This window comes from Suricata suricatta, chromosome 16 (genome assembly GCF_006229205.1).
Source record: "Suricata suricatta isolate VVHF042 chromosome 16, meerkat_22Aug2017_6uvM2_HiC, whole genome shotgun sequence".
Taxonomy (NCBI): Eukaryota; Metazoa; Chordata; class Mammalia; order Carnivora; family Herpestidae; genus Suricata; species Suricata suricatta.
The window spans coordinates 19906149-19930997 of record NC_043715.1 but is presented as its reverse complement, the minus strand read 5'-3'; the positions used below and the strand labels follow the sequence as shown (position 1 = coordinate 19930997).

General features: G+C 41.3%; 1 protein-coding gene and 1 long non-coding RNA gene across 3 annotated transcripts in view; one reads left to right on the top strand and one right to left on the bottom strand.

Moving 5' to 3' along the window:
• Positions 1-24849, bottom strand: part of CDH11 (cadherin 11) — a 204898-nt gene that overhangs the window by 71886 nt on the left and 108163 nt on the right. For both annotated transcript variants that reach the window (XM_029925553.1, XM_029925552.1), the window contains exons 4-11: positions 23969-24263; positions 21055-21174; positions 18695-18862; positions 13954-14141; positions 7795-8048; positions 1486-1622; positions 911-1044; positions 561-678 (exon numbers count right to left, since the gene is read on the bottom strand). In XM_029925553.1, the coding sequence (XP_029781413.1) occupies positions 561-678; positions 911-1044; positions 1486-1622; positions 7795-8048; positions 13954-14141; positions 18695-18862; positions 21055-21174; positions 23969-24263 (1414 nt within the window). The remainder of the gene's footprint in view (positions 1-560; positions 679-910; positions 1045-1485; positions 1623-7794; positions 8049-13953; positions 14142-18694; positions 18863-21054; positions 21175-23968; positions 24264-24849) is intronic.
• On the top strand, positions 8913-15935 carry LOC115280570. Its single transcript, XR_003903847.1, has 3 exons — positions 8913-9115; positions 15567-15640; positions 15842-15935. It is a non-coding gene; the product is annotated as an uncharacterized LOC115280570 (long non-coding RNA).

Genomic DNA, 24849 nt, shown 5'->3' with positions numbered 1-24849 from the left:
GAAATGAGAAGCACACATGATATTAAATTTCACCATGTCTACAGTGGCCAAGCAATGCTCTGTTCATGCCCTTCAAGCAATAATTCTACAACTTTAGGTATCAAGCTCTGAACCCAATCACACTGCATTCAAACCATGCTTGGAAGGGAAGGCCAGCTGAAAGATTACATTGCCTTACAAAGTTGAACTAATCTCTTTTAATGCTTTATTTGATATCAATATTGATAAAGCCATGCTCCCCCCCCAAGGGTTTGTCAACCTCTTAAAAAAAGATAAATGAGGTTGTTTGCATATTGACCCTGTAAGCTTCCCCGCTTGGTTTCCCCACTGCTTCCTGAATATCGAAGCCAATAAAAAGAGTAAAATAAAATTAGACTCACTTATTCAAATGCACCAAATGAGCCCACATATCTCAAAATAAAGGTGGCATTATTACTTCTTGTTTGTCCTTCAACAGAGAGGCATTATTAAGATTAGGGAAAACACTTGTGCTTTGCAATATAAAAGCCATTCATTCCCCATTTCTACTTCTCTGAATGCATAGGAACCTTGGTACGAACCTCTGTTGTCTCTGACTGTGAAATTTGGATTGTGAATGATTTCAGGGGGTAGACTGAAGATAAATCTTGGTCCATTGGCTGTGTCGTCCTTGTCATCTGCACTAATTGTAACAATTGGCTGAAAGAGAAAGGTGGCCCATAAATAAATCATGCTGACATTGGCACATCATTTATTCAAAAATTCCTGGCTGGCTAAGCAGCCTGGGATTAGCAAGAGCACAGCTACAGATCTAAACTAGGGCTCTGAAGCCCTCTTGGGCAGCGGGAGGTACCTCCAGGTGAAGCTCACAAGACCTAACTCTGTTTCCAAATGTCTTATTCATAGCTAGAAAAGAGGAAAGCATCATTACCTGATTAGAAAGTGGCTTGGTCTGATCACTCTCACAGATGAAGCCTTCATAAGGGGCAGCAAACTTGGGGGCATTATCGTTGACATCAAGGACCCTAATGGCCACTGGGACTTTGGCTTCCTGATGCCGGTTGTCTGAAAGAAGAGAATTCAGACAGTAATACAAGCCCTCCATGATACGCCTATGTGCGATCAAGTTTGAGAACCATTGATCTATGGTAAACAAGTACCCACAAAACTTGGTTCTAAGGGTTCTGCTGCTCTGGATTTCAACAATGGTGAGTGGCAGCCTACAGTAGGGAGTCCCCCAGTGATGGCTCTAGTGTCAAGCTGCTGAGCGCTCTCACCTTGTTTGCCAAATCTATATACCCAGTTCTGCCAGGGAAAATGAAAATACCTCTACATGTTTATATGTCTTCTTGGATAGATGACCAAGAATAAATTTTAAAGACTGAAAAATATGCTTAAGACTAAAAAATGTATTCTATCTCAGCTGTGTCATTTTCCAGAATGTGTACAGAGTCTGATGGGTAAAATTTGGTAAAGTAGAATCAAAACCCTTAGGAGAATACTTACGGATTTCTGCTGCAAAAACGGAAATGTTGAGCCAGGCTGTTTCTTCTCTGTCCAAAGGTTTCGTAGTTTTAATAAAACCATCCTCTGGATTAATAGTGAAAAACCTGTCGAGGTCAGTATGACGATCGATGGAATACCTAAGCGGGATGCAAATAAGGCAATTAGATGGAGACATTCTGAGCAGCTTAATATTTGAATATTTTCTCCATGCTGTATTTAAGATAACTTTTTCAATGGATTGCTTCAACTAGGTTTCCTTTTTAATCAAATTTACTTTTTAAACTTCATACATGAATCTTTTATAGAAATCATTCTGCCACATTGGGATTCTTTATTCAGTACAATGAATGAAAGAGCTGTTTAGCATATTTGATTGAGAAATGTAATGACATGTTGCATATTTCTTCATATTTACTACAATCACCCACCCTCTGAATATTTATGAAACTGCATTTGGGAAGTGGGATTGCCCAAACTACTCAGAAAGTCACAAGTGCATCAAACTGTTGCCATATTTTTGCATACAAAATATTAAATAGTTTCAAGTTTACCTAAATTTATCATTAAGGAGCACTTATGGTCCTAAAAATCAGTTTTGTCCTTATTTAAAGAAAAAGACTAACTCTATTTTGAGTGAATGTAATCAGTTTGTTTGGTTTTAGGGGTTCTCAGGTAGCTTGGGTCTGAATTCCATGATGATGCAAAGTAGGCTTGGTCATTTATTGGTAGAGCGTTCTTCTCACACTTTTATGATGGGCTGTGCCTAATAGCAGAGCCGGAAGGTTTTAACTACTCCTGTCCACATAGAAAACTTGTTTTTTTCTAACAAAATAATTTTCAGAACCTTTTTGTACTGTATTTATTGCAAAGTGAGGAAGGAGATGAAGCAAGAAAAATGGCCTTTATCGAGGTGTAAGAAGGTAAATTAGCTTGCCCGGGACACCCAGAAACACCGAAGTGCTAGCTCTAAGAAGTCTGTTCAACACCAAAGCCCCTTTCCTTTTCACTCCACCATAAGTCTCCAAAATGAAGAGCAAAGGTGGTTATGTTAAGTCGAGTAGCATCCTGGGTTCACAACTGGGCGGTTTCCTCCTGTTGGAGGGCTTAGCTGTAGTTTCCTACAGTTTACAAACTATATATGTCTGAAGGCATTCATCGAGGGTCGTAAAAGTTAAGATATATTAAAGGTGGCAGAGACCATGGATGTCAGAGTTTAATCTCTTCCATTTACAAATGATGGGATTTGTAGATGGCCTATTACCTAGTTTCTGGGGGAGCTAGAATGAGAACTCAGATCTCCCAATTCTAGATCATATTGCTTCCAACAAAGAGGTTGGAGGAGCACTTCACGGTATAAAAGACCTGAATTCATCTATGATGTCATTAGACCGTGACGCTCCGTATGGGAATGGAATGAGTCCTCTTCCCCAGGGAGGAAACTGAAGATAAACCATGTACATACACCTTGCAGATGTCAGGAAAGGCTCGGTAACAGAGCCTTCAGCAGATAGCCTTCTGTGAAAAGGAGGCAAAAATAATAGATTTTTCCCCCTGCCACTAGGGAGTTTTCTATCTAGTTGACATGACAAGACACAGTCACAGCGAGAAAGATAATTAACAATTCAAAGCAGTATTCTCTAGATGTGAAGGGCATGAATTTTGGTTTTAAAAGGTTCTAGATTAGAAATTCATGCTCTAGTATGTCTAAATACATCCAGTACACCTAAGAAGGTGATACTGGAAAAGGCCTTAAGTTCTTTGAATTTCAGCTTACTTATCTTTTAAACTGTAATATTAACAATACCTAACTTTAGCTTATCTGTAAGAATTACATGAAATTATAGACGTAAAGATATATAACCTAGTGCCTTGCATACTGTAAGTAGTACAACAAATAATAGCTGCTTTTCTTTTCTTTTTTTGAGTTTGACAGAGAGCGAGCGAGCACATGTGCAAATGAGTGGGGGAGGGGGAGAGAGAAGGAGAGAGAGAGTCCCAAGTGGGCTCTGTGCTGCCAGTGCGGAGTGCAATGTGGGGATTGAAGTCACGAACCTTGAGATCATGACCTGAGTTGAAACCAAGTCAGAAGTTTAACCGACTGAGCCACCCAGGTGCCCCTGCTCGACTTTCTCTTGTTGCTGCTGTGACACTGTGGACAGACCATGGAACTTCTCAAATGTCAATCTACAGAATATGACCTTTATCTTATAGCCATTGAAAAATCATAGAAGGCTTTTTATCAGAGGAACAGATAAATGGAATCAGGCTGTCAGGGTGATTAATAAGATCGGGTGGGCAAGATGGTCTGAGCAAGAGAGAATGGAAGAAGGGTGGAGAAATTGTTAGGATCTAAATGAGGTGATGGGGATACAGGAGCGAGCAGGGAAAACAAGACTGTGTAACAGCACCAGGAAGACTCAGTTGGTATTTGGGTGCCTGGAAGAGTCCTAGAGTTTTTAGCCTGAAGGTCATGTCAGAGACAGGGAGACATGAAGAAACAAAAGAAGTCAGCTTAGCAGAAAGGAGAGATTGAATTCCACCAGGGATATGCTGCCATATTAAGAGAGTAACAAGTCAGCTCTACCTCAAGTTTCGCAGAATCAAGGTGGAGTCAGTTTTTTTTTTAAGTATGTCACAATAAGTATGAGTTCAAAAATAAGTTTAAATAAATGAGTGAGCCAGGAAAGGAAAAGGCAATTGTGTGAAAAGTCACAGCAGACAGCAGAATAGGTGCAGAGCATAATTGGTGAGAAAGATCAGCCCTGAGGCAGAGAATCTGGAGCGTTAACTCAATTCAGTCATGCATGGGTGGGAATGCTCTGGAGGAGGGGACACAGAGAGAAATATCCAGGTCAAACAGATGCATCTCAGGGAGCTCCCACTACCTGGACAAAGATCAAACATCAGTGAAGACCCCAGAGTGGTGCTGCTGGAGGGGGGAAAGATTACTGCCAAGGAAGCTAAGAAGAGAGACTATCTCAAAAGGCAACAATGAAAAAAAGTGTGTCTAATCCGCTAGAGTCTGCGAAGAAGGATTTACAAATATTTCCATGCGGCTAAGAGTCTGGTTGACACTATAGTGTTCTACCCACATCAAGGATACAGGTTCCCATACAGGTGAAGATAATCAGGAAACAAGGTAATGCCGAGAGGAGGCAAACTGCAAAAAAACAGAACAAAACAAAAACAAAAAAAAACCCCTTTGAATGTTCTATACATTGTTTGGGGAACAGGGACTGAGCGGGTAAGGTGGAGGGTTGGTTCAAGGGCAGTACTGAGCATCTTTGGATAATTATAGACACGGAAATTGCCTACATGCACAGAACAGCCACCATTGAAAACATGACCCAAATAACCAATCGCAGATGTGGATCCTGGAGACACGAGGCACAGAGGAAATGAGCAATTGCTCCAAGTGTTTTTACGTCATCGCTCTTCCAAAACGTTTCTAATGCACCTAGCCAAGACTAACTCATTTAAAAGCCACACCACGGACATCTTTGAGTAGAAAAGAGTTGTTACGCGGACCCTCAGTCATTATGTAATATATCCTTCTGCATAGAGAGAAGACCACACTCAAACCTTCTTGGGATGTCTTCCCAATGGTGACACTTTGCCTAGAGTAAGAAGCTCAAAATGGACCTAAGGCAGATCTGGACTAAAATCCAGCCTCAATGACTATGTGACTGAAGAGTTCACGTCATCCCTTTGAGCCTCACTGTTTCCATCTGTTACATCCTAAAGTAGTCAGAGCTTCAAAGAGTGTCTGAGGATTAGTTTAAATAACTTAGTGAAACACATTGTCTGGGGCTGAGAAGATGTTTATTAAAGGGTAGTTCTCTTCCTTTCTCCTAAAAGGGATGTTCAGGGATTTAAAGGCAACTGACAATATTTTCATTTCGTATTTCCTCCTGCCCTTTCAGCATTTCCTTTGATGTCAACAGAAAAACTCCATTTGTCCATAGCAATTGTTTTTCATGCTCATATTTGTTTCCTATTGCCCCGTGAGTTTACTGAGGTATGATTGACAAATAATAAAGAGCCTTTATGTGATGTATGCAGTGTAGCATTTTGATATAAGAATAGCTTGTGTAATGATTACCATGGCCAAGCTAATTAACATATTCATCACCTCTCATGGTTACCATTTTGTGTTGTAGGTGGTGAGAACACTTAAAATGAACTCTCTTGAAAAATTTAAAGGAGACATTATTAACTGTAATCACCAGGCTGTACATTAGATGTCTGGAACTTATTTTATAACTGTAGGTTGGACCATATGACCAATATTTCCCCATCCCCCACTCCCAATCCTCCATTCTACACTGTTTCTCAAAGTTTGACTCTTTTAGATTCCACATATAAATAGTATCATGCTATGTTTGACTTTCTATGTCCAACTTATGTCTTTTAGTATGTCCTCCAGATTCCTCCAAATTATCACAAATGATAGGATTCCCTTTCGTTTTTAAGCCTAATTTTCTTTCTTCATTCATCATTGACTGAGGTTGTTTCCATGTTTTGGTTATTGTGAATAATGCAGCAGTGACCACAGGAGTGAAAATACCTCTTTAAGATAGAGCCACTATGAAAAACAGTATAGAGGTTCTGCGAGATGCAGATGGCAGCTGGATTTTTTTCTGTGAGCTACAGCTTATCAACCCTAGGACCAGGCAGACAGTCCCTCTTTGAGTGTGCTAAGGACAACACACAGCGTAAAGTGTCACTGTGATTTTGCATGGTAATCTCTGAGGTGGAAACTGCATCTGATCCATGAGTAGGGTGCCCTGGAAGAATTTCTAGAGCAGGTGACACCGAGGTGGAGGTGGGAAAAATGAGTCCTGTGTAGCAAGTTTGAAAGAAAGAGGGGCAGAGTTCCTGCCTATAGGGAGAACATGTAAAGGTGAGAATCAGAAACATGCAAAGAGTAAGTGCTGCTTCAGAGGACAGGAAATGGCTGAGTCCAGCTGTAATGGAGAGTCTTATGCCAAGGGAGGATAGACCAAAAATGGAAGAGATGAACAGGGCACAGCAGACACAGCAGTGGAGGGGTTCAAAGAAGAGCCTGACACCTAGTAAGAGAGTTGGGATTATTCTGGAGGGAGCAGCAAGGAGAAACAATTTGACCACTGATAACTGAAATCTGGAGTATGATGTGACATCTAGATGTGCTGTTAAAAATGCGAAATCTGGGGGCGCCTGGGTCGCTTGTTCCGTTGAGCATCTGACTGGCTGAGGTCATGATCTCGCAATTCATGAGTTCAGGTCCCACATAGGGCTCACTGCTGACAGTGGGGGGCCTGCTTCAGATCCTCTGTTCCCCTCTTTCTCTGTCCGTCCCCTGCTCACACACTCTATCTCAAAAATTAAAAATAAAATATTTTTTTAAATGCTCAATCTGGCTAGAGGACCACAGAAGGGTGGGTGAGAACCTGGAGGCAGGGAGGCCAGGCTGAGGCAGGGAAGGAGTCCGGGTAAGAAAGGAACTAGCGGAGGGGCCATGGATGAATAAACACCTGCTGAGGTCCAACCCCAGGGCAGGTTGCAGACAGCTGTGCCCCTCTGCCCCATACACGGCTTGAATCTGTGACAAGCCTTCTCTGGCAATTTTCCTCACCTCCTCACGTCCATCATCATCTTCCTCAGCTTCATCAGTCACGAACACACGTTGGGGAGAGGGAAGGCAGGGTTCTGAATCATTTTTCTAGCTAGTTTTTCTAAGTCACAAAGATATCATAATAATAAAAGCACCCCAAATTTATGTGGCCCTCTGTTATCTCTTCCAAGTACCCAGTCACCAATAGGTAGACAGAGCTTGCTCTCCTGGCCTCCTGTTCATTGGCTATGTCACTCTGGGCAACTCACTTTGCCCTGAAGATGTCCCTCAATTTAAGTGATAATTCCTATAAAATAAAATTGAGGGGATACATTAGATTATGTGCCTAACACACCCAATGGAGTAACTGGAGCATAAGATTCTATGAATCGTAATGACTATAATTACATCACAATCCTTATTTATGCTTCACTCCGGTTCCCGGAGACAAGCCTTGCTAAGCGTTGCACCTCCCAGTGTACATTGGGAAGTCTGCTGCAGACCGAAATTATGGAGTTTGATCAAGCCTATCCAAAAAGTAGGAGAAGGGAAGTAAAATTCACACCTTCCAAATCTTAGTCTTGTTTACACTGCACGAAACCGGATCATCATGGATCTTTTTTGAAACTGAAGGATGTGCTTCCCTCAGGGCTTTCCTGAAACCTCCTTCCTCTATAATTCCTCATCCCAGGCTCTTAAATAAATGTCTGTACCTTATTGGGCTGTTGGCAGCATCAGGGTCTTTGGCATGCACTCTCCCAACCACAGTGCCCGCCGCTGCATTTTCTTGGACTTCATGGATGTAACTTGGGGCCAAGAACATGGGGGGCTCATCAGCATCTTCCACTGCAATCTTAACCGTCACAGTGTCCTTGAAAGGCCCATTGCTGATGAACTTCGGGTCGATGTGCACGTTGGCTGCCTCTACCTTCAAGCTGTATGCTCTTTTGGTTTCAAAATCTACGGGCTGGCAGGAAAGAAGACAGGATTGGCAACCAACTCCTTGAAAGAATCATGGAGGAGAAAAACCAGATTTTTTTTTACAGGGCAGAATGAATAGTTCCTCAAAGGGAAAAAAAATCAGTGTCTATCTGATATCTTATTACCTGAACCATTTTGTCAGAAAATCAGACAAATCAGTTGCTGAAATCTGCAATGTGCTTAATGGGTAATTCCAGGAGCACAATAGACATGGAAGGACCACATCATCGAAAATGAACTTCATTCTACATAACAACAATAAGGCTGTCCAAATCACTCACCAAAATCATCTAAGGGAAGAAATTAAAACACTGCAAAAGCAAATGTTGTAGCCCATTCTGTAAAGTACTAAGACTTTTCATAATAAAAATACCCACTGAATTTCAGCAAAACTATGTCTTGTTAGAGGGTCATTGCCCTCTACACACACACACACACACACACACACACACACACACACACACCTGGGCTAATCATACTAAGAGCTTAATTTTTAATTTTCTGACCCTTTCCCAAAGTCTGGGATCCTTACCAACACTGGCCCTTAAAATGATTCCAGGTAGTTTATTGGTAATTTTGGCAGATGGATTTACTGAATGACATTAACTTACTTATTAAGTTATTTATTGATACTATTATTTCTTTTCTAATTCTTCCATTACGAAAAACATCAGAGATTCATGAGTATGCCTCAGTATAGTACTACTTTTTAACATATATGATATGCTTCCTTATCTCCTTTTGAGAGGCACTGATTCAGCTGCTGAGCTAGAATATAATGGCATCGTGTTGTTTTGCTTGTGCTCATTTCAAGGTTACCTTCCATTTGTGGCAAGTGACATACGCCAATGAGAATATGTTTCCTGGTTAACAGAATGCATGTATGTTTAAAAGAAGCCACCTAAAAGGCAAAAATTACCAACTTTGTGGATTTTACACAGACTCAAAAAAAATTAAGAAGCAGTATTCGAATGACTGAAGTTCTGGAGAAAATGACAGCAAACACTCCCTGTGTCTGAATGAGAGGGGAGTCAGTGAATCAATCAGCAAAAGGTAAGAAGTAAAATTGTGGCCGAGCAACAAGTTCTGGTGCCTCGGAAACAGAACATTCTAATTAGCACTCCAGATGATGATGAACAACCAAATGTTTGGAAAGAGTTGGGTCTTTTAAGGTTAGCATCTGCCTGCCATGCTGTTGTCAACTGCCTGGCAAACACGGATTGTGAATGGGCACATAATCACAGGGTTTAGTCCTGACCTAATTCTACAAAACTCAAAACTAAGAATGATTCCACTTTTAGGAAGGAGAGACACATTCACAATTTCCCATCATCCTCCCACCTGGCTCAGGGAACACTCTTTTCCTGAAGTAGAATCGGATGCAGCTGGTGCATCATTCTGGGACTCAGCAGCTCCTCGGTAACCTTTCTCTGGGTTACTGAGCAGCAGAAAGTGATGTTCTTTATGGGCTCCAGGTATGAGGTTGGTGCAATGTCTCAAACACCTCTGCAATTTTTAGACAAAATAAAAAACTAGAATATGATAGTTCTGAGGCCAGGTAAGGAGAAACTTTCCAATGTCAGGCAGCCTGTTGATGCCCTTATAACAGAACATTTTTGAACTTGATCTAGACATATGGCTAGGGACCCAGAGCCCAGAGCCATGTTCCCAATGGAAAACACCGTTGATATTGAGATGAATAGTAACCCTGCAGTCTGACGCATCTTTTCAGATTCCAAGCAAAACTCCCCAAATCCTTGCCAACATTTGTCTGAAATGCCCTTTCCTAGTTCGGTAAGATTTGATTGAGTCTTCTGGTGGTCAGCCCAATAATCCTCGCTGCCTGGGGAAGTCCTCAACTTCTCTGAGCTGCCTTTCTGCAGTTCCCCATCTCCCACCCCTGCTAAGTGGGGAGCACTCCAAAGGACTCTGTTGAGTCTTGTTGATCCTTGCTTCCCCATTTTGTTTGAAAGGGGAGGAGGGCATATGGATGAATAACCTTTAAGCATTTACCTACAACTTATACCTTGACTCCTTCCAAAAAAAAATATAAGGTAGTTTACCCTGTGAACATTTATACCCATGTGATGGGTAGTTGAAATAAAACTAAATGAGGCAACACACTACATAAACCATAAAAATCTTAATACCCCTCAGTTTACTAATCCCACCTCTGAGGATTCTCCCTGAGGGATTAATTCAACAGAAAACCAAAACAAACAATATTCAGAAATGCCTGGTGTTTGTCAGAGATAATAAAGGGTTATATCTAATCAGGGAAGCATACACTCAAAACACCAAATCCAACTGTGAGATTTTATTAAGGAAATAATGGTCCATCAATAGGATGGGATGTTATGTAGTCATTAAAAATGATTATGTATATTATATAACAGCACGTAAAATATTTATGATGTGACATTAAATTAACAAATCAGATCACTCTATGATTGTGACTGTGTCAAATGTTATATATCCATGTGGACAAAGAATATAAAAAATAATCAGACATAAAAATAGTTTTATTAAGATAGGGGATATTTCAAATGTTTTCTAATGCTGCTCTCATACTGCTTTATGAGTTTATTTGGTTGAAAGGGAACAGCTCAGAAACTGTGCCAGTGTCTGTGCAAGGAATGGGTGCCCACTTGATCAACAGTGTTGCAACAAACAGACTGGATTTTTCCTCCCAGAGTCCACCAAGCCACAGACAAGTTTCACTTTTATTTTGCACTGGTTCTTCCATTAGCCACACAAAGACTGTCGGAGTACCCGGAGGGCAGCTCTCTCTTATGCACCATTACACCTCTGACACTTACTGTGTCTGACACAGAGTCAATACTCAAGAGCTATTTATTGCTTCCTAAGCTATTCAATACATGAATGATTCTACCTCCTAAATGTCTCTTGAATCCTTCACCTTCACCTCTTCTGCCTTATTCAGTTCTTTGTAATTTCCCCCTCGGATTCCAACAACACTTTTGCAACTGGTCCCACAGTATCCATCTCAAAACTCTCAAGACTGAGCTTACTCAAGTTTCTTAAATGCGTCCTGTTCCCATAATACGAGCCCTCAGCCCTTCCTCTCCTTACCAATCTGGTAAATTCCTACTTCTCAAGGAGTAAATTTTTACTCCTTTAAGAAGTCATTCATGACCCATATTCATAGATTTTATCACACTTTATTACAGTTCATTCTCAACTGGGGAGCAATTTTGCTCGACCTCACCCTGGGGATATGAGGCAATGTCTAGAGCTATTTTTAAATCATCACGGCAGGTGGGGTAGAGTAGCGCGTGTGCTAACACCTAGCCAGGAGAGGCCAGGGGTGCTACTCAACGCCCAGCAGTGCACAGAACAGCCCCGGGTAACAAAGAAGCATCTGACCTGAAATGTTAATAGTGCCAGACTGAGAACACAAACCCCGCTCTATTTTAATTGTCTTTTCAGTTAACTGCCCTGTTAAACTGTGACTTCCCTCTAGCCAGACTCTGTCTCCAACTTTAGATCCCCAGCCTCTCACAAGGGGCCTGCTGACAAATGATAAGAACGCAACAACTCTTGGCAGAAAAATGGGTAATGAATTAAGAAATGAGTGAAAATACTATATTGAGGAATATTTTAAGAGAAAAATACCCCCATGATCTCTCCATACTCTCTTATGTTATTAAAATGTATACACTGACTTCCATAGGATCCATCATTTTATTCTACTAAATTCACGCCTCAAAATTCTCTTCTTTCCTGGTGGACATTTAGAACTCTGAACTACAAGTTCAAGCAAACGTTCTTGCACAAATGAAATAACATCTTACTGTGTTCTAAGCCTCAACTTCAGGGATTTCTAGAAGATTATTTTGTTGCCTGGAGCAAACGCATTGAATTGGGGGGAAATGTGCAAATTAATCATATGCAGAGGGCTCATTTACAACGTGTGAATTCCATGGGGTGATTTCAATGTTTCAAAATCTTAGAGACACAGTATGTGTTTATACCCTGAATATACTGAAAACAGGTGACAACCTTAGCATAACCAACTACCCAATTACTTGAACAGCAGAGGGTGGGAGGCAGGAATTGCTGATGTCAAAGCTCATATGTCAGTGTCAGGCAGAAAGGAGAGTAATATTAATTAACAAGGGGGGTTGACAGCTCTATGCTAACACACAAGTCACTCACCTATTTTTTTTATTTTTTAATGTTTGTTTTTGAGAGAGAGAGAGAGAGAGAGAGCGAGAGAGAGGGAAAGAGAGGGAGAGAAACGGGCAGAAAGAGAGTCACAGAATATGAAACAAGCTCCAGGCTCCGAGCTGTCAGCACAGAGCCCAATGTGGGGCTCAAACTCGCAAACCACACAATCATGCCCTGAGCCAAAGTCGGACACTTAACCACCTGAGCCAACCAGGCATCCCACTGAGCTCTTTTTCTAGAGGAAAACCAGCGGAGGACTTACCCCAGCCCTTCCTGGCTGCTGAGTAGACTGTCATGACCACTAATTTATTGTCACTAATTTTGACTTTTCTAAGTATCCCGAGTTCATCCCAGCTTCAATATTGTTTTATGAAAGAGTCAGCCCCTGCCTGCTCTTTGCTGTGTGTCCCCTAATACACCTCCCAAGTCCAACAGTGTTTCCAAGTATTATGAAAAGCCAGCTTCTTATAGCACATTTCTCCCTGCTTCCCTAACTAAGAGATTCCTCCCAGGAATTTCCCCCACCCCTGCTCTCCAGCTACTGGCCTCTTTATTGATTCTTCAAATTAATTTTTTATCAGTGTTACAGTCCAATCTTTTCCATCACACCAAGGAGCTTAATATTCATGCTACAAAACCAAGTTGAAAATGAATGCTTGATTAAAACCAAGGTAATCCCATCATCCAATTCAGATTTAATGCTCCATACACTTTGATGATGGAGAGGTGTTGATTTCTCAAGTGGTAAATCGGGGGGCGGCGGCGGGGGGGGGGGAAGCGTTTCAGAAAATATCGTAACTGTTTCTTCGCCTGAAAGTGAATCCTTTCTGGATTCCTTCAGAATCTCTTTCTGGCCCAACTGTCCCCAAATCAACTTGAGTAGCAAGTTGTTCCAGAATACCCAGGTTTGAATTTCACATCCATGAATTGCGAGGTGTGTGATTAAGACAGGGTCGAATTATTAAATCTGCCTGAGTCCCAAACTCTTCATAATTAAACTGAGGTACTATGCCCATTGGGATAATACTATCTACTTTATATGATTTTTCTGAAAAATAAATGTTCGTTAAAGGCTCAGGCTTCATCTGGCCTATATTTAGTATTGAGTAAATTTTAGATTTTTAGAACAAAACAAGGACAGACAATAAACTCCTCTTTGCTGGGAGTTAATTCTGGGACACATTTTTGTAGACAGTTCAGCTGACAAAGGGGGAAGGTCTGATGCGGTTGTTTCTCAGGCTCAATTTCGTGACAAAATCAGGCAGACTCAAGTTGGCTCAAGTTTCCCAGAAGGCCCAGAAATGTGGTGGCCCTTGGAAGCTTCAGATAGGAAACGTTCTGAACTGCCTGTATTAATAGAGTTAGCTCAGCAAAGCCAAAGGAGGATCCCCTTCCATGCTCAGGGTGTTTCTCTAAAACCTAGATCTAGCTACTACCTTCCATGTGAAAGTGTGCCAAATCACACAAAACCTAACAGGCAGTTGGCCACATCTCTAGCCCCTTTGCTGGCTCTCTCTGCAGTATCAGAAAGAGATACAATTCTGTTACCTCCCCAGAGCTGGGAGCTCAACTGCAAAGTCAGGTCAGTCCCCCGTTGCCCACATTCTCCTCTCTTAACATTCCACTCTCCATGCCCTGCAGTGTTGCCTTGGCAGAGCTGGCCACACTGCTCACACACCTCATTCCTCACCAGAACTCACCTTTTTCAGTTTGACCACGCCTTCCTGTGTCTCATAGTCGGTCGTGATTTCAAACAATTCCATACCGTCTCCATCCACAATATTGTAGGTGACTAAGCCATTTTCTCCAATGTCTGGGTCTTTTGCCTTTACTCTTCCTACTTCCTCCCCAGGGACAGCTGCCTCTGACACAGACATCTGGTATACGCCTAGAAGAGGAAGGCATCTATTTTTATTTTTCCCTTTTATTTGGCAGCTGTAAGACTTTAGATTTCATTCAATCCCAATAAATTTCTCAAAGGGCTTGAAATTGAACTTTCTATTGATTGAAAACATGAAAGAAGTGAATGGCTGGGAAGGAAGATCCCCATGGCCTGCTTGTCAAAGAAATGTGTTCTACAAAGGATGATAAAACAGTATCGGGGTCCAGGGTGACGTGGTGGGGTCACCTGCCGCAAGTAAGAGAGGAAAACAATGCCCAGCTACATTTCCCACCAGGAAGTGATGGAGGGCCATGTAGATCTTTACACATTCGAAGAGGAAAGACTTCTTTTCCTGTCTTCAGGATGGTCCACAAATTAATTGCAAGGCACTTCCAGGTACCCAGAAAATCCTCCTTCTCTGTTTAGAAACCTTCCTCAGCTCCAAATTAAAAAAAAAAATCAAATGCAAATTTTATATTCATCAAGGTCATGAGCCTTCTAACTCTGTATGTGACTCTCCTCTTACTTCACCTCCCTCACCATTTGATCAAGCACTGCCTTATCTGGAAATATATATGGACAGGCGGCCTATCCATATATATTGATTTTATATTTACTGGGAACCTACTGTGTGCCAAGTGCTGCTCTAGGCCCTGCAGACTCAGTAGTAAATGAAACTTAGTTCAAGAAATTTAGTAAAAGAAATAAGTTTCTTCCTTTAGTGAGGCGCACTGAAGAGGGGAAAAAAAAGCAAAAGTATACGTACTCTGATGTCATTGCTAGAAAGAAGACAAATCAAGTAGGGGAAGTGGTAGAGGGTAATAGGACAGTGAGTATGTGACTGTGTGTATGAGTGTGTGGAGGGGACTGTGCATGTGTGAATGCATGTCTGGGTGTGTGTGTGTGGTTGTGTGGTACAAATATGCATGTGTGAATGTGTATATAAATATGTGATGTGTGTGCGCAAATGTATACACTTGTGTTACTTGTGCTGTGCGAGAAGAAGAAAGAGGGAGAATCGAGAATGATTTGGAATTGGTTGGTCAGAGAAGACACCCTCAGAAGAAGGCATCTGAAGGGACTGGCAATTCTGTAAGAGCAATTCTGAGGCCCATCTACATATAAAAGGCCATCGCAGGGGATGGAGTGGTTTTGTTTAAACTTGGTGAAATCCCTGGAAACTTTTCAGTTAGGGAAGCCATTTGATCTTTTGAAATGATCTTATCTGTACTTCCACATTTAAGAAATACTCTATGTGAAACAATATGGAGGAACAAAGGTTGGGAACCTTGTCTCTACCGCTTCAAAGCTGAGTAGTTTGTGGCAAATTACTTAAACTCCTGAAGTTCTAGGTTCCCGTTTCCATGGATTTCATCAGTTCCAGTACTCTGTCTATATTTATCTATAGTATGTGGCTTTGAATGCTTTCAGGTTGGACCCATATTCAACTGAATCACGCCAGAGCCTGCACAGCCAAGGAAAACTGGATGGTGTCGTCTTTGTAGGTAAGCTCTGTAAATAATTGCCAATTTATAGGAAGGCTTAGAGAAACCTGCTCTGAATTTGTTTTCTCCAAATCTCATTGGAGTTCATGGCAATGAAACTACTTTCTGCACTTTAGCAATATAACTTTACTATGTGACTGCATGTGTGCAAAGGCCTTAATGGCTGCTTGCTAATAATCCTGTTTGGCCTTTTCCTTCTAGCACACCAGACAATTTTGCAGTGTGGATAATGGAGCATGCAGTTTCTTAGAATGCTATATGAGCCTTAAACTGATTGGAGATGCTGAACTTTGTGCCTGACCAGGGAAAGCAGTCTTTCTTCTCCTCTTTTGGGATGCCATGAGAACTGGTTATTTCCTTATAATCCTCTCAGTGTGTTCCTTGCATAGACTGTGGTCTTTGGATTCCTCTGGATGACTGGGGTGCCTTCCTGGGGCCATATTTATTCACTCTCTTGTTCCCTCATTTGCAAAAATTGCCATCTCTCTGACAGTAAATTCCCAGGCTCTACCAGCTACTCTTCTAATTTGGTGAAGATGACATTTTCCCGGTGAAACATCCCTCCACACACTCACCGTGGACTAGAAGCACCAGCATCTTAAGATCACACCATACCTTTGTCTATATCTATTTATCTATATAAACAGATGCATGTTCAAGTTCTGGCTTTTCTACATTCTTATTTATTTATTTTATTATTTTTAACTTTTAATTCCAATATATTTTACAGTGTTAGTTTCAAGGGTACAATATAGTGATCAACAATTCCCTGTATCACCCATTGCTCATCACAAGTGCACTCCTTAATCTCCATCTTCCATCTACCTCCCCTCTGATAACCATCAGTTTGTTCTCTATAGTTAGGAGTCTGTTTCTTGCTCTCTCTCTCTCTGTCTCTCCCCCTTTGTCTTTCTCTGACTGACTTATTTTGCTTAGCATTATACTTTCTAGCTCCATCCATGTCATTGCAAATGGCAAGATTTCATCCTTTTTTAAAAAAGTTTTTAATGTTTATTTTTTTTGAGAGAGAGAGAGAAAAAGACAGAACAGAGCAGGGGAGGGACAAAGAGAGAAGGAGACACAGAATCAAGCAGGCTCCAGGCTCTGAGCCGTCAGCACAGAGCCTGACGTGCGGCTGTGAGATCATGACCTGAGACAAAGTTGAAAGCTTAACTGACTGAGCCACCCAGGTGATCCTTTGTCATTTTTTTATGGATGAATAATATTCATACACACACACACACACACACACACACACACACACAGCATTTCCTTTATTCATTCATCAATCCATGGACACGTGGGCTGCTTCCATAATTTGGCTATTATAAATAATACTCCTATAAGCATAGGGGTACATTTATCCCTTTGAATTAGTGCTTTGTATTTTGGGGGTAAATAGTAGTGTGATTACTGGATTGTAAGGTAGTTCTATTTTTAGCTTTTTGAGGAACCTCCATACTGTTTTCCAGAGTAACTGCACCAGTTTGCATTCCTATCAACAGTGCATGAGGGTTCCTTTTCCTTCACATCTTCACCAGCACTTGTTTTTTCCTGTGTTTTTGACTTTAACTATTATGGCGGGTATCAAATGATAGCTCACTGTTGTTTTAATTTGCAATTCCCTGATGATACATGATGTTGAGCATATTTTTGTGTGCCTGTTTACCACCTGTAGGTCCTCTTTGGAGAAATGTCTATTCCTGTCTTCTGCCTATTTTTTTAAGCTTTTTTTTTTTGTTTTGAAAGAGAGAGAGAGAGAGAGAGAGAGAGAGAGAGAGAATGAATTGGGGAGGGGCAGCAGACCGAGTAGGGGAGAAAGAATCCCAAGGAGGCTCCATGATGGTATCACTGCAGAGCCCAACTCGGAGCTAGGTCTTACAAACCATGAGATCATGACCTGAGCTGAAATCAAGTCAGAAGCTTAACAGAATGGACCACCCAGGCACTCCATCTTCTGCCCATTTTTAACTGGATTATAATTTTGGGGGAATGGCTTTACTACATTCTATGGGCACTTACTGTACCTTTTATGAAACCTAGTTTTATCTAAAATGTAGATTCTTGTTGAGATATTCAGTAGTAATTACTACTCATTAAATGTTGATAATAATAATAATAATAATAAATGATAATAATAATGGCTAACATTTGTTGACAACATATGCCAGATATTATTTTATGCTAATCTATTTGGTTCTAAAAATATTCCATTAAGATCCGTGGAAGACTGTATTCTCCAAAAATGGCCCAAGCCATATCCTACATGAGAGTCCTTCAACATGACTTTGACAGTCTTTCCATTGAAATATGGGGTCTACAACAACACTACTTAAATTTGGGGCAGTCTTATGGAAGTGATGGCATGTGATTTTGCAGTTAGATCCCACCAGACAATACAGTTTCTGCCTTGGTATCCTTGGGGTTCCCACTTTCAGAACCTATCCAAGCCTTTCTTTGGCAAGACCCACATGGATAGAAATCAACAGCCAACTGAGCTCATCAGCCACATGAGTGAGCATTCTAGGAAGTGAATTCTTTGACCTCAGTCAAGCCATCCTCACTTGATTCTACAGAAACAAAGAAAAGGGGCATCCTCCAAGTTTTGCCCACATTACAGACTCATGAAAATAATAAATAATTATCATTGTTTTAAATCACAAAGATTTGAAGCAGTCTATTGTAAAGCAATAGGTAACTTATTCAGTACTATTACCTCAAGATTAGAAATTACAACACTGACACACAGAGAGGTTAATTAATTACTAGATCGCAGAACCAGTATCTAATGAAATACTTAGCAAAATAGATTTTCTGTTCCCAGGATTATGGAACTTTTTTCATCTCCCTCCCCTCGTACTATCTTTACTTCACCTTCAGTTTTTTATGTTGCTGTTGTATTGTTTTTGTTTTAATTTTTTGCATGAATGATAAAGAGACTTCATTTTTCTAGATTTCTTTGGGAAAGGTGAGCAAGGCAGAAAAGGGTCTGAGAAGGGCTAGCTTCCTAAAATGTGGCACATTAAAACGTGAAAGCCAAGCCCACCTACTTACTCTGCGGAAACTTTGGTGGGTTGTCATTGACATCGGTCAGTGTGATCGTCACTTTGGTTGTCCCTGAGAGTCCACCCATGTGTCCACCCATGTCCTTGGCCTGGATCACCACATGGTACTCCTCCTTGGCTTCTCTGTCCATGTTGGGGAGGGCTGTTCTGATGATACCTGGATACATGAGTGGGAAACATCACACATATTTGTTGGTAACAACATAAAAACATAAAAAGGTCTAGGCACAGGGTAAGCAGAGAGGAATAAAAAAAGCTCCTGCCCTCACAGAAGAGTCACTTTGACATGATAATTATAATGAGAGGTGGCCATACCTGGAGTACCATTTAGTAGTCATCTTTCTCAGCAAATTGTCATAATTATTCATATAGCATTAAAATTTTATATGCCTTATATGTTGCATTGTAAATGCAAGTAATAACCTCATTATACTCAGGCATAACACTTCAAGATCCTAAAGGCTGAAGTGTTTGAGGGCCCATTGCATGGATAGCCATGACTAAACCCACACTTCTGAATTGCCAGCAGAATCTTTTGAAGCTCTATCCCAGCATGCAACTCTTAGAAACATTTCTATGGTCCATAGTAGGTTACAAGTAGGTGGCATACATCCCATGAAATACATTAAAATGTAATTGTTAAATTTTAAAGCAGTAAGCCAAATGAGTTAGAAACATACACAACACTTACACAAACATTGTGGTTCTGTCACCCATCACTGACCACAGTGGTAAACTAATGATTGAATTCTACATGATCCCTGGATATCAGCACATGATTTGTATGACTACCGTGCTCACTTAAATCTCTTGAAAACATGTGCAAGCTTTACCTCTTTGTAGATATGGTACCATTTATACTGGAAATATACAGAGAACGCCCTTGTCACTCTTTTAGTCCTGATGTCTGTATTTCCCAGCAACACCCTTGAACTCACTGAGTCTTGTTCTCCTTATCTGTTAAATACTTTGATATATTCAAGGGGTGGTTCCTAATCACGAATCCTTGAGAAAAATAAAGGTTGCAACTGGAATTCCTTTGCCAATTTTCAACATCTCAAGAATCTAGATGAAATCCCACATTTATCTTTGGTTAATCCAGAAAGGCAAATGTCTTCAATGAACTCATAGCCACACAGCCCCATGGACCACGTGTTCTGAAGCAAAGTGGCTACAAATAAATAATTATGTAGGTCAGTGAAAGTTATATCCAGTAAATGGGCAACTTATCTGATTGGCAGATTCTGTGTATACATATCAATGCATATTTATATTTCATATAATTTAACTATATTAACGAATGTGGATTATTTGCAGATATCTTTCAAATATACAGGGCAGATTGTGAGAAAAGGCAGCAGTTTGAGGGATGCTATTGAAGACTAGAAGTTTCACAGTACTTCAGTGTTTATTCTAATGAAAGGACCCCAGAATAGAGTTTGGTGTAAGTAAAGTGGATCATTTTGCTTTGGGTGGTTGCATGTTTTCACTCTTTGGGTTTACTGGTTGTTTTCTGTAAGAACTGCGCAGTCTGCTTTCTGGGTGACTTGGGGAATCTGTAAGTGCAGCAGAGGGAATGTGCCACATCCCAAACACACTTGAGCATAATTTTTTTAATGTTTATTTATTTTTTGAGAGACAGACACAGAGTGTGAGCAGGGGAGGGGCAGAGAGAGAAGGAGACACAGAATCCAAAGCAGCTTCAAACTCTGAGCTGTCAGCACAGAGCCTGACACAGGGCTCGAACTCAGGAGCCCTGAGATCTTGACCTGAGCTGAAGTTGGACGCTTAATCGACTAAGGCACCCAGGCGTGCCATCAAGATAAATTCTTCAATTTAAGTTGAATTTTAAGAAATGATTTTAAGGGGTGCCTGGGTAGCTCAGTCAGTTAAGCGTCCAGCTTCAGCTCAGGTCATGATCTTGCGGTCTGTGGATTCAGGTGCTGCATCGGGCTCTGTGCAGACAGTTTGGAGCCTGGAGCCTGCTTCCAATTGTATCTCCCTCACTCTTTGGTCCTCCCCTGCTCATGCTCTGTCTCTCTTTCTTTGGAGAATAAATAAACATTAACAACAAAAATGTAAGATATAATTTTAAGATACACGTTGTATTTTAAGATTATATTTATTAATGTGACATAGTGTGACACAGAGACAGAAGCAATAATAAATAAGGGTCATTGGATGCTAACCATATCCAGGCACATGCCTACGCATTTCTAATCCTCTCAACAATCCTGTAAGGTGGCCTTTCCTGTATTTGAGAAAACTAAGACTCAAGAGAGGCTTAGTGAGCAGGCCTGGACTCCTTATTCACAGCGCGCCACAGATCCCACCAACACTGCACAGTACCTGTCTGTGCTTCTACGGAAAAGTAGGGCTGGCCTTCGAGGATGCTGTATACTAACTTCGCGCTGTTTCCGTACGTGGGATCATCTGCATCTGAAGCTGTCACCTGGATTACCGATGTCCCTTAAAAGTGAAATAAATTCATTAGCAACACCCCTTTGGCTTTTTGAATTATGCTCTAGTTTACAAAGTTCTGTCTTAAATCTAAAAACAGAAAATCCCTGTAATTGTTTAACATGCTCTCATTTTTCAGGGGTTCAGAGATAAAATAATCTTCCTTCTCTTCTTCTTCTTCCTTCCCTCTTTCCTGCCTTTAAAAAAGTCCCACAGCTTAAAAGTGAACTTTCTATATTCATAGTACATTGTGCTCTGCTTGGAAGTTAAAATAACAATATGAACATGAATGCAAAAACATTCTAAGACCCATGCAGCTGAAATGTTCAGTATATCAAATAATTAAATAAAAACCTTCCCAAAGAGTAAAATAAAAGATAATTAATGATGAATTGCTTTTTGTAAAAGGACAGAGTGTAGTCTTCCATCTGTACCAGCGCAATAAATACATCATTTTACTGTTGCTTTGCATGTAATAAAATAGCTTCTAATACTACATTTTAATTAATTAATGGCTATAAATAGTGTACAGAATGTTGTTCCCTGACGACACGAGAAGTGCCTCTTCCCACCTCGAATGGGCCCGGTAGTCATTTAGTAGAATCCACCCTTTAAGGCATCTGTGGGTCCAAAGGAAAGGAAACCAGGCAAATGAAAGACCTGATTCCATTTCTTTTAGAAAAACCTCTGTTCTTTGACGGTCACAAGGATTTGAGGGCACAAAGCGCTGGACTACAGGATGGGGGGAGATGCCAGGGTGAAGAGAAATGGTGATTAGCGCCTCTCTGCGCCAGGCACTGTTCCGGGCACGCTCCTTGCGTCCCGCCACATCCCTCTGTTCCTTGTTTTGACGGGAATGGTATTTTGAGAAACTGGGTGTGAGTGGTAGGAACTTTTACAATCTACTTTGCAAAGTGGATTATTGCCAGAGTCATTAGTCTAACCCCCATCCAGTAACCAACCAAACCTGGGGTCTTTCTTGACATTTCCAGCAGAGAGGAAGTTTCTGGGTGGGAGGCACGGGAGCCCACTGACACAGCTTCTGACAACCTTTAATTTATAATTGTCAGTGACTTTATGTGGTATAAAAGGAATCTTGCTTTTTTTTTCCTCATTACTTTTTTGTAATTCATTATTTCGTGCAAACAGCTTTTCTCGAGCCCTTTGCGTAGGACCAGGCGCTGTTGTAGGCCGTGGGCATTTATGAGGGAGAAGAGGCCTAGCCTGTAACACGGTGGCTGAGCCAGGGAAAGTATTACATGTTTATGCCTCATTTGTTTCTAGAACAGCACTCAGTCCATTATGACTCTTTGTATTCTACTTAATCCTCATCACAGTTTCCATTATCTTCACTTTACAGATGACAAAAAGAACACGATGGGACAGTTCACCTGACGGGTCAAGGGCACCGCTGTAACAGCAGCCCATCGGAGGCCAGGATGGGAAGCTGGGTGTTAGCCCCCAGCGTCAAGGAGCTCCCAGAGGTGAGAACGACATAGATTCCCTGGAGCATTCTTTTTGATGGCACGCTTTGCCTTCTGGCTCAGTTCCTCCGGATACGGACCCCTATTTAACGTGTTACTTCATATGGGCTTTTTCTCATTAAAATCCCTAGGCAATTACCAAGAAACTAAGAGATAAGTCAGGGCCCGGTCCAAAAAGGCTTGAAATAACTCCATATCCCAGGTTCTACATGCAAAGGGGAAGGAGCGTAGGGTCCTAGAGTCCCTTCTGGACCTAACTGTGTTGAGCAGGTTGGTTCCCATTATTGGTGCTTGTTTTTTTTCATCTGTAAAATGGGCAGTTTGGCCCTGATTCTTTTTTTTTTTCCTTTATAGTTTAGTGTCAAGTTGGTTTCCACATAACACCCAGTGTTTATTGGCCCTGATGATTCTTAAGTTCATCTGGGCTCTAAAAGCTCTGGTTCATATAATCGGACTTCTTCCCTGATCAGAACAGCCCTGATCACTGTCTGAAAGACACACCATTCCTAAAAGGAGGCATGTTTCTCAAAAGACCACAAATGAATGCATTCTATAAAGCCGGACAAAAGTTGTTGCCAGGAGAAGGTGGCTACTTGAAGAAATCCTTCAGAGAAATATCCTTTAACAACGCAGAGTGTCTTTAGGCATGAGGAAAAGTCACATTTCCTTCTAAATGATTCTAACAGATGGTGGCAGAGTGTCATGATTAAGTGTGTATTCTGGAGCCACTTAATAGCTCAAATGACTTTCAGTAAATTAGTTATCCTGTTACTAGCTTGGGTTTCCCATCTGCGGACCATGTCAAATAGGACCGATCTCACTGTGAAGATGAATTATCACCAAAAGTAAATGGAATAATGTCATGTAAGTCAATTAATTAGTATGATGCCTACATGCAACAAAGATTACCATTACTGTTACTTATTAGACATCAGTGCACACTAGTGACTGAACTACATTGCCTCTAATCCTGCAAGAATAGAAACTATTCTCCCATTTTACAGACAGGGACACTAAGGTTAAGATAGACAGAACTGGATCCAAGTCACACAGCTAATGAGTGCCAGAACCAGGATTCCCCGAGTCAGGCAGGTTCTTGCCACTCCATACTTCCTTGTGTTGTCTAAGATGAGATATTAAAATCTCAGGTCCATTTAAAATATTTGAAACTTTACCTATACAAATAATACTTTTTTTGTGATATGTCCTAGAAGATTCAGTACAAATTCTGCTTCCTGATTTGGGAGAATGGGCCGTAGCTCCCATCCCCAACAGGGACACGACCTGCGGACCGAGCAGGTCTCCCCTCATGTACGCACCCACGTTGGACCTCTCAGGCACGTTGGCATGATAGGTCTCATGCAGGAACTCGGGAGGGTTGTCATTAATGTCCTGGACCTTGACAATGAACTCTGACGGGGGCTCCAGCGGCCGGTTGGTGTCCCTGTCCACCGCCTGTGCCATGAGCGTGTACTGGGCTCTCTCTTCCCGGTCCAATGTCTTGGTGGCATGAATGTTCCCTGATTTGTCATCAATCACAAAAATCGTTCCGGCTCCTTCACCTGAGAGAATGTATTTAATGTTCCCATCACCAGAGTCAATATCGGAATGAAGCTAGGAAAAGAGAAACCGAGATTTGTAACCATGAGGGACGCCGTGGGGAAACAGAGTCTCACTCACACGCCATTTGCCACAATACACTGTCCACCCACACCCACACAGACACCCACATACACCATGAGAGGGAGATGTGCTCCCCCCATTTTACAAATGAAGAAATGGAATCTTAGAGAAGAGAACTGCCTTGGCTAAGGTCACGCAGCTGGGAGAGGAGAAGCAAGCATTCAAACTTGAACCCTGAGTTTTTTAAATTCTAAGATTCATGCCCTCCCTCACAAATATGCACATGGACAAAATATATGCACATATTCACACAAATATGCAAACAAGCAAAATATATATACATATGCACGTGTATTAATAGTTATTTTGAAAGAAACACAGAGATGACATAAAAATATTAAAAAAATCCTTTATGCCATAAGCAAGTCTTCTCAGTTCTGATTCCCACTCCTTCAGTGTCTCTGCTCAGACACAACAGTTGTTACCAGTTTCCTGTGAATCCTCTAAGATACAGTTTATGCATATGCTAGAGTTTCTGTGCAGATACATCAGTGTCCTCGTTTATTTTCATGCAGTT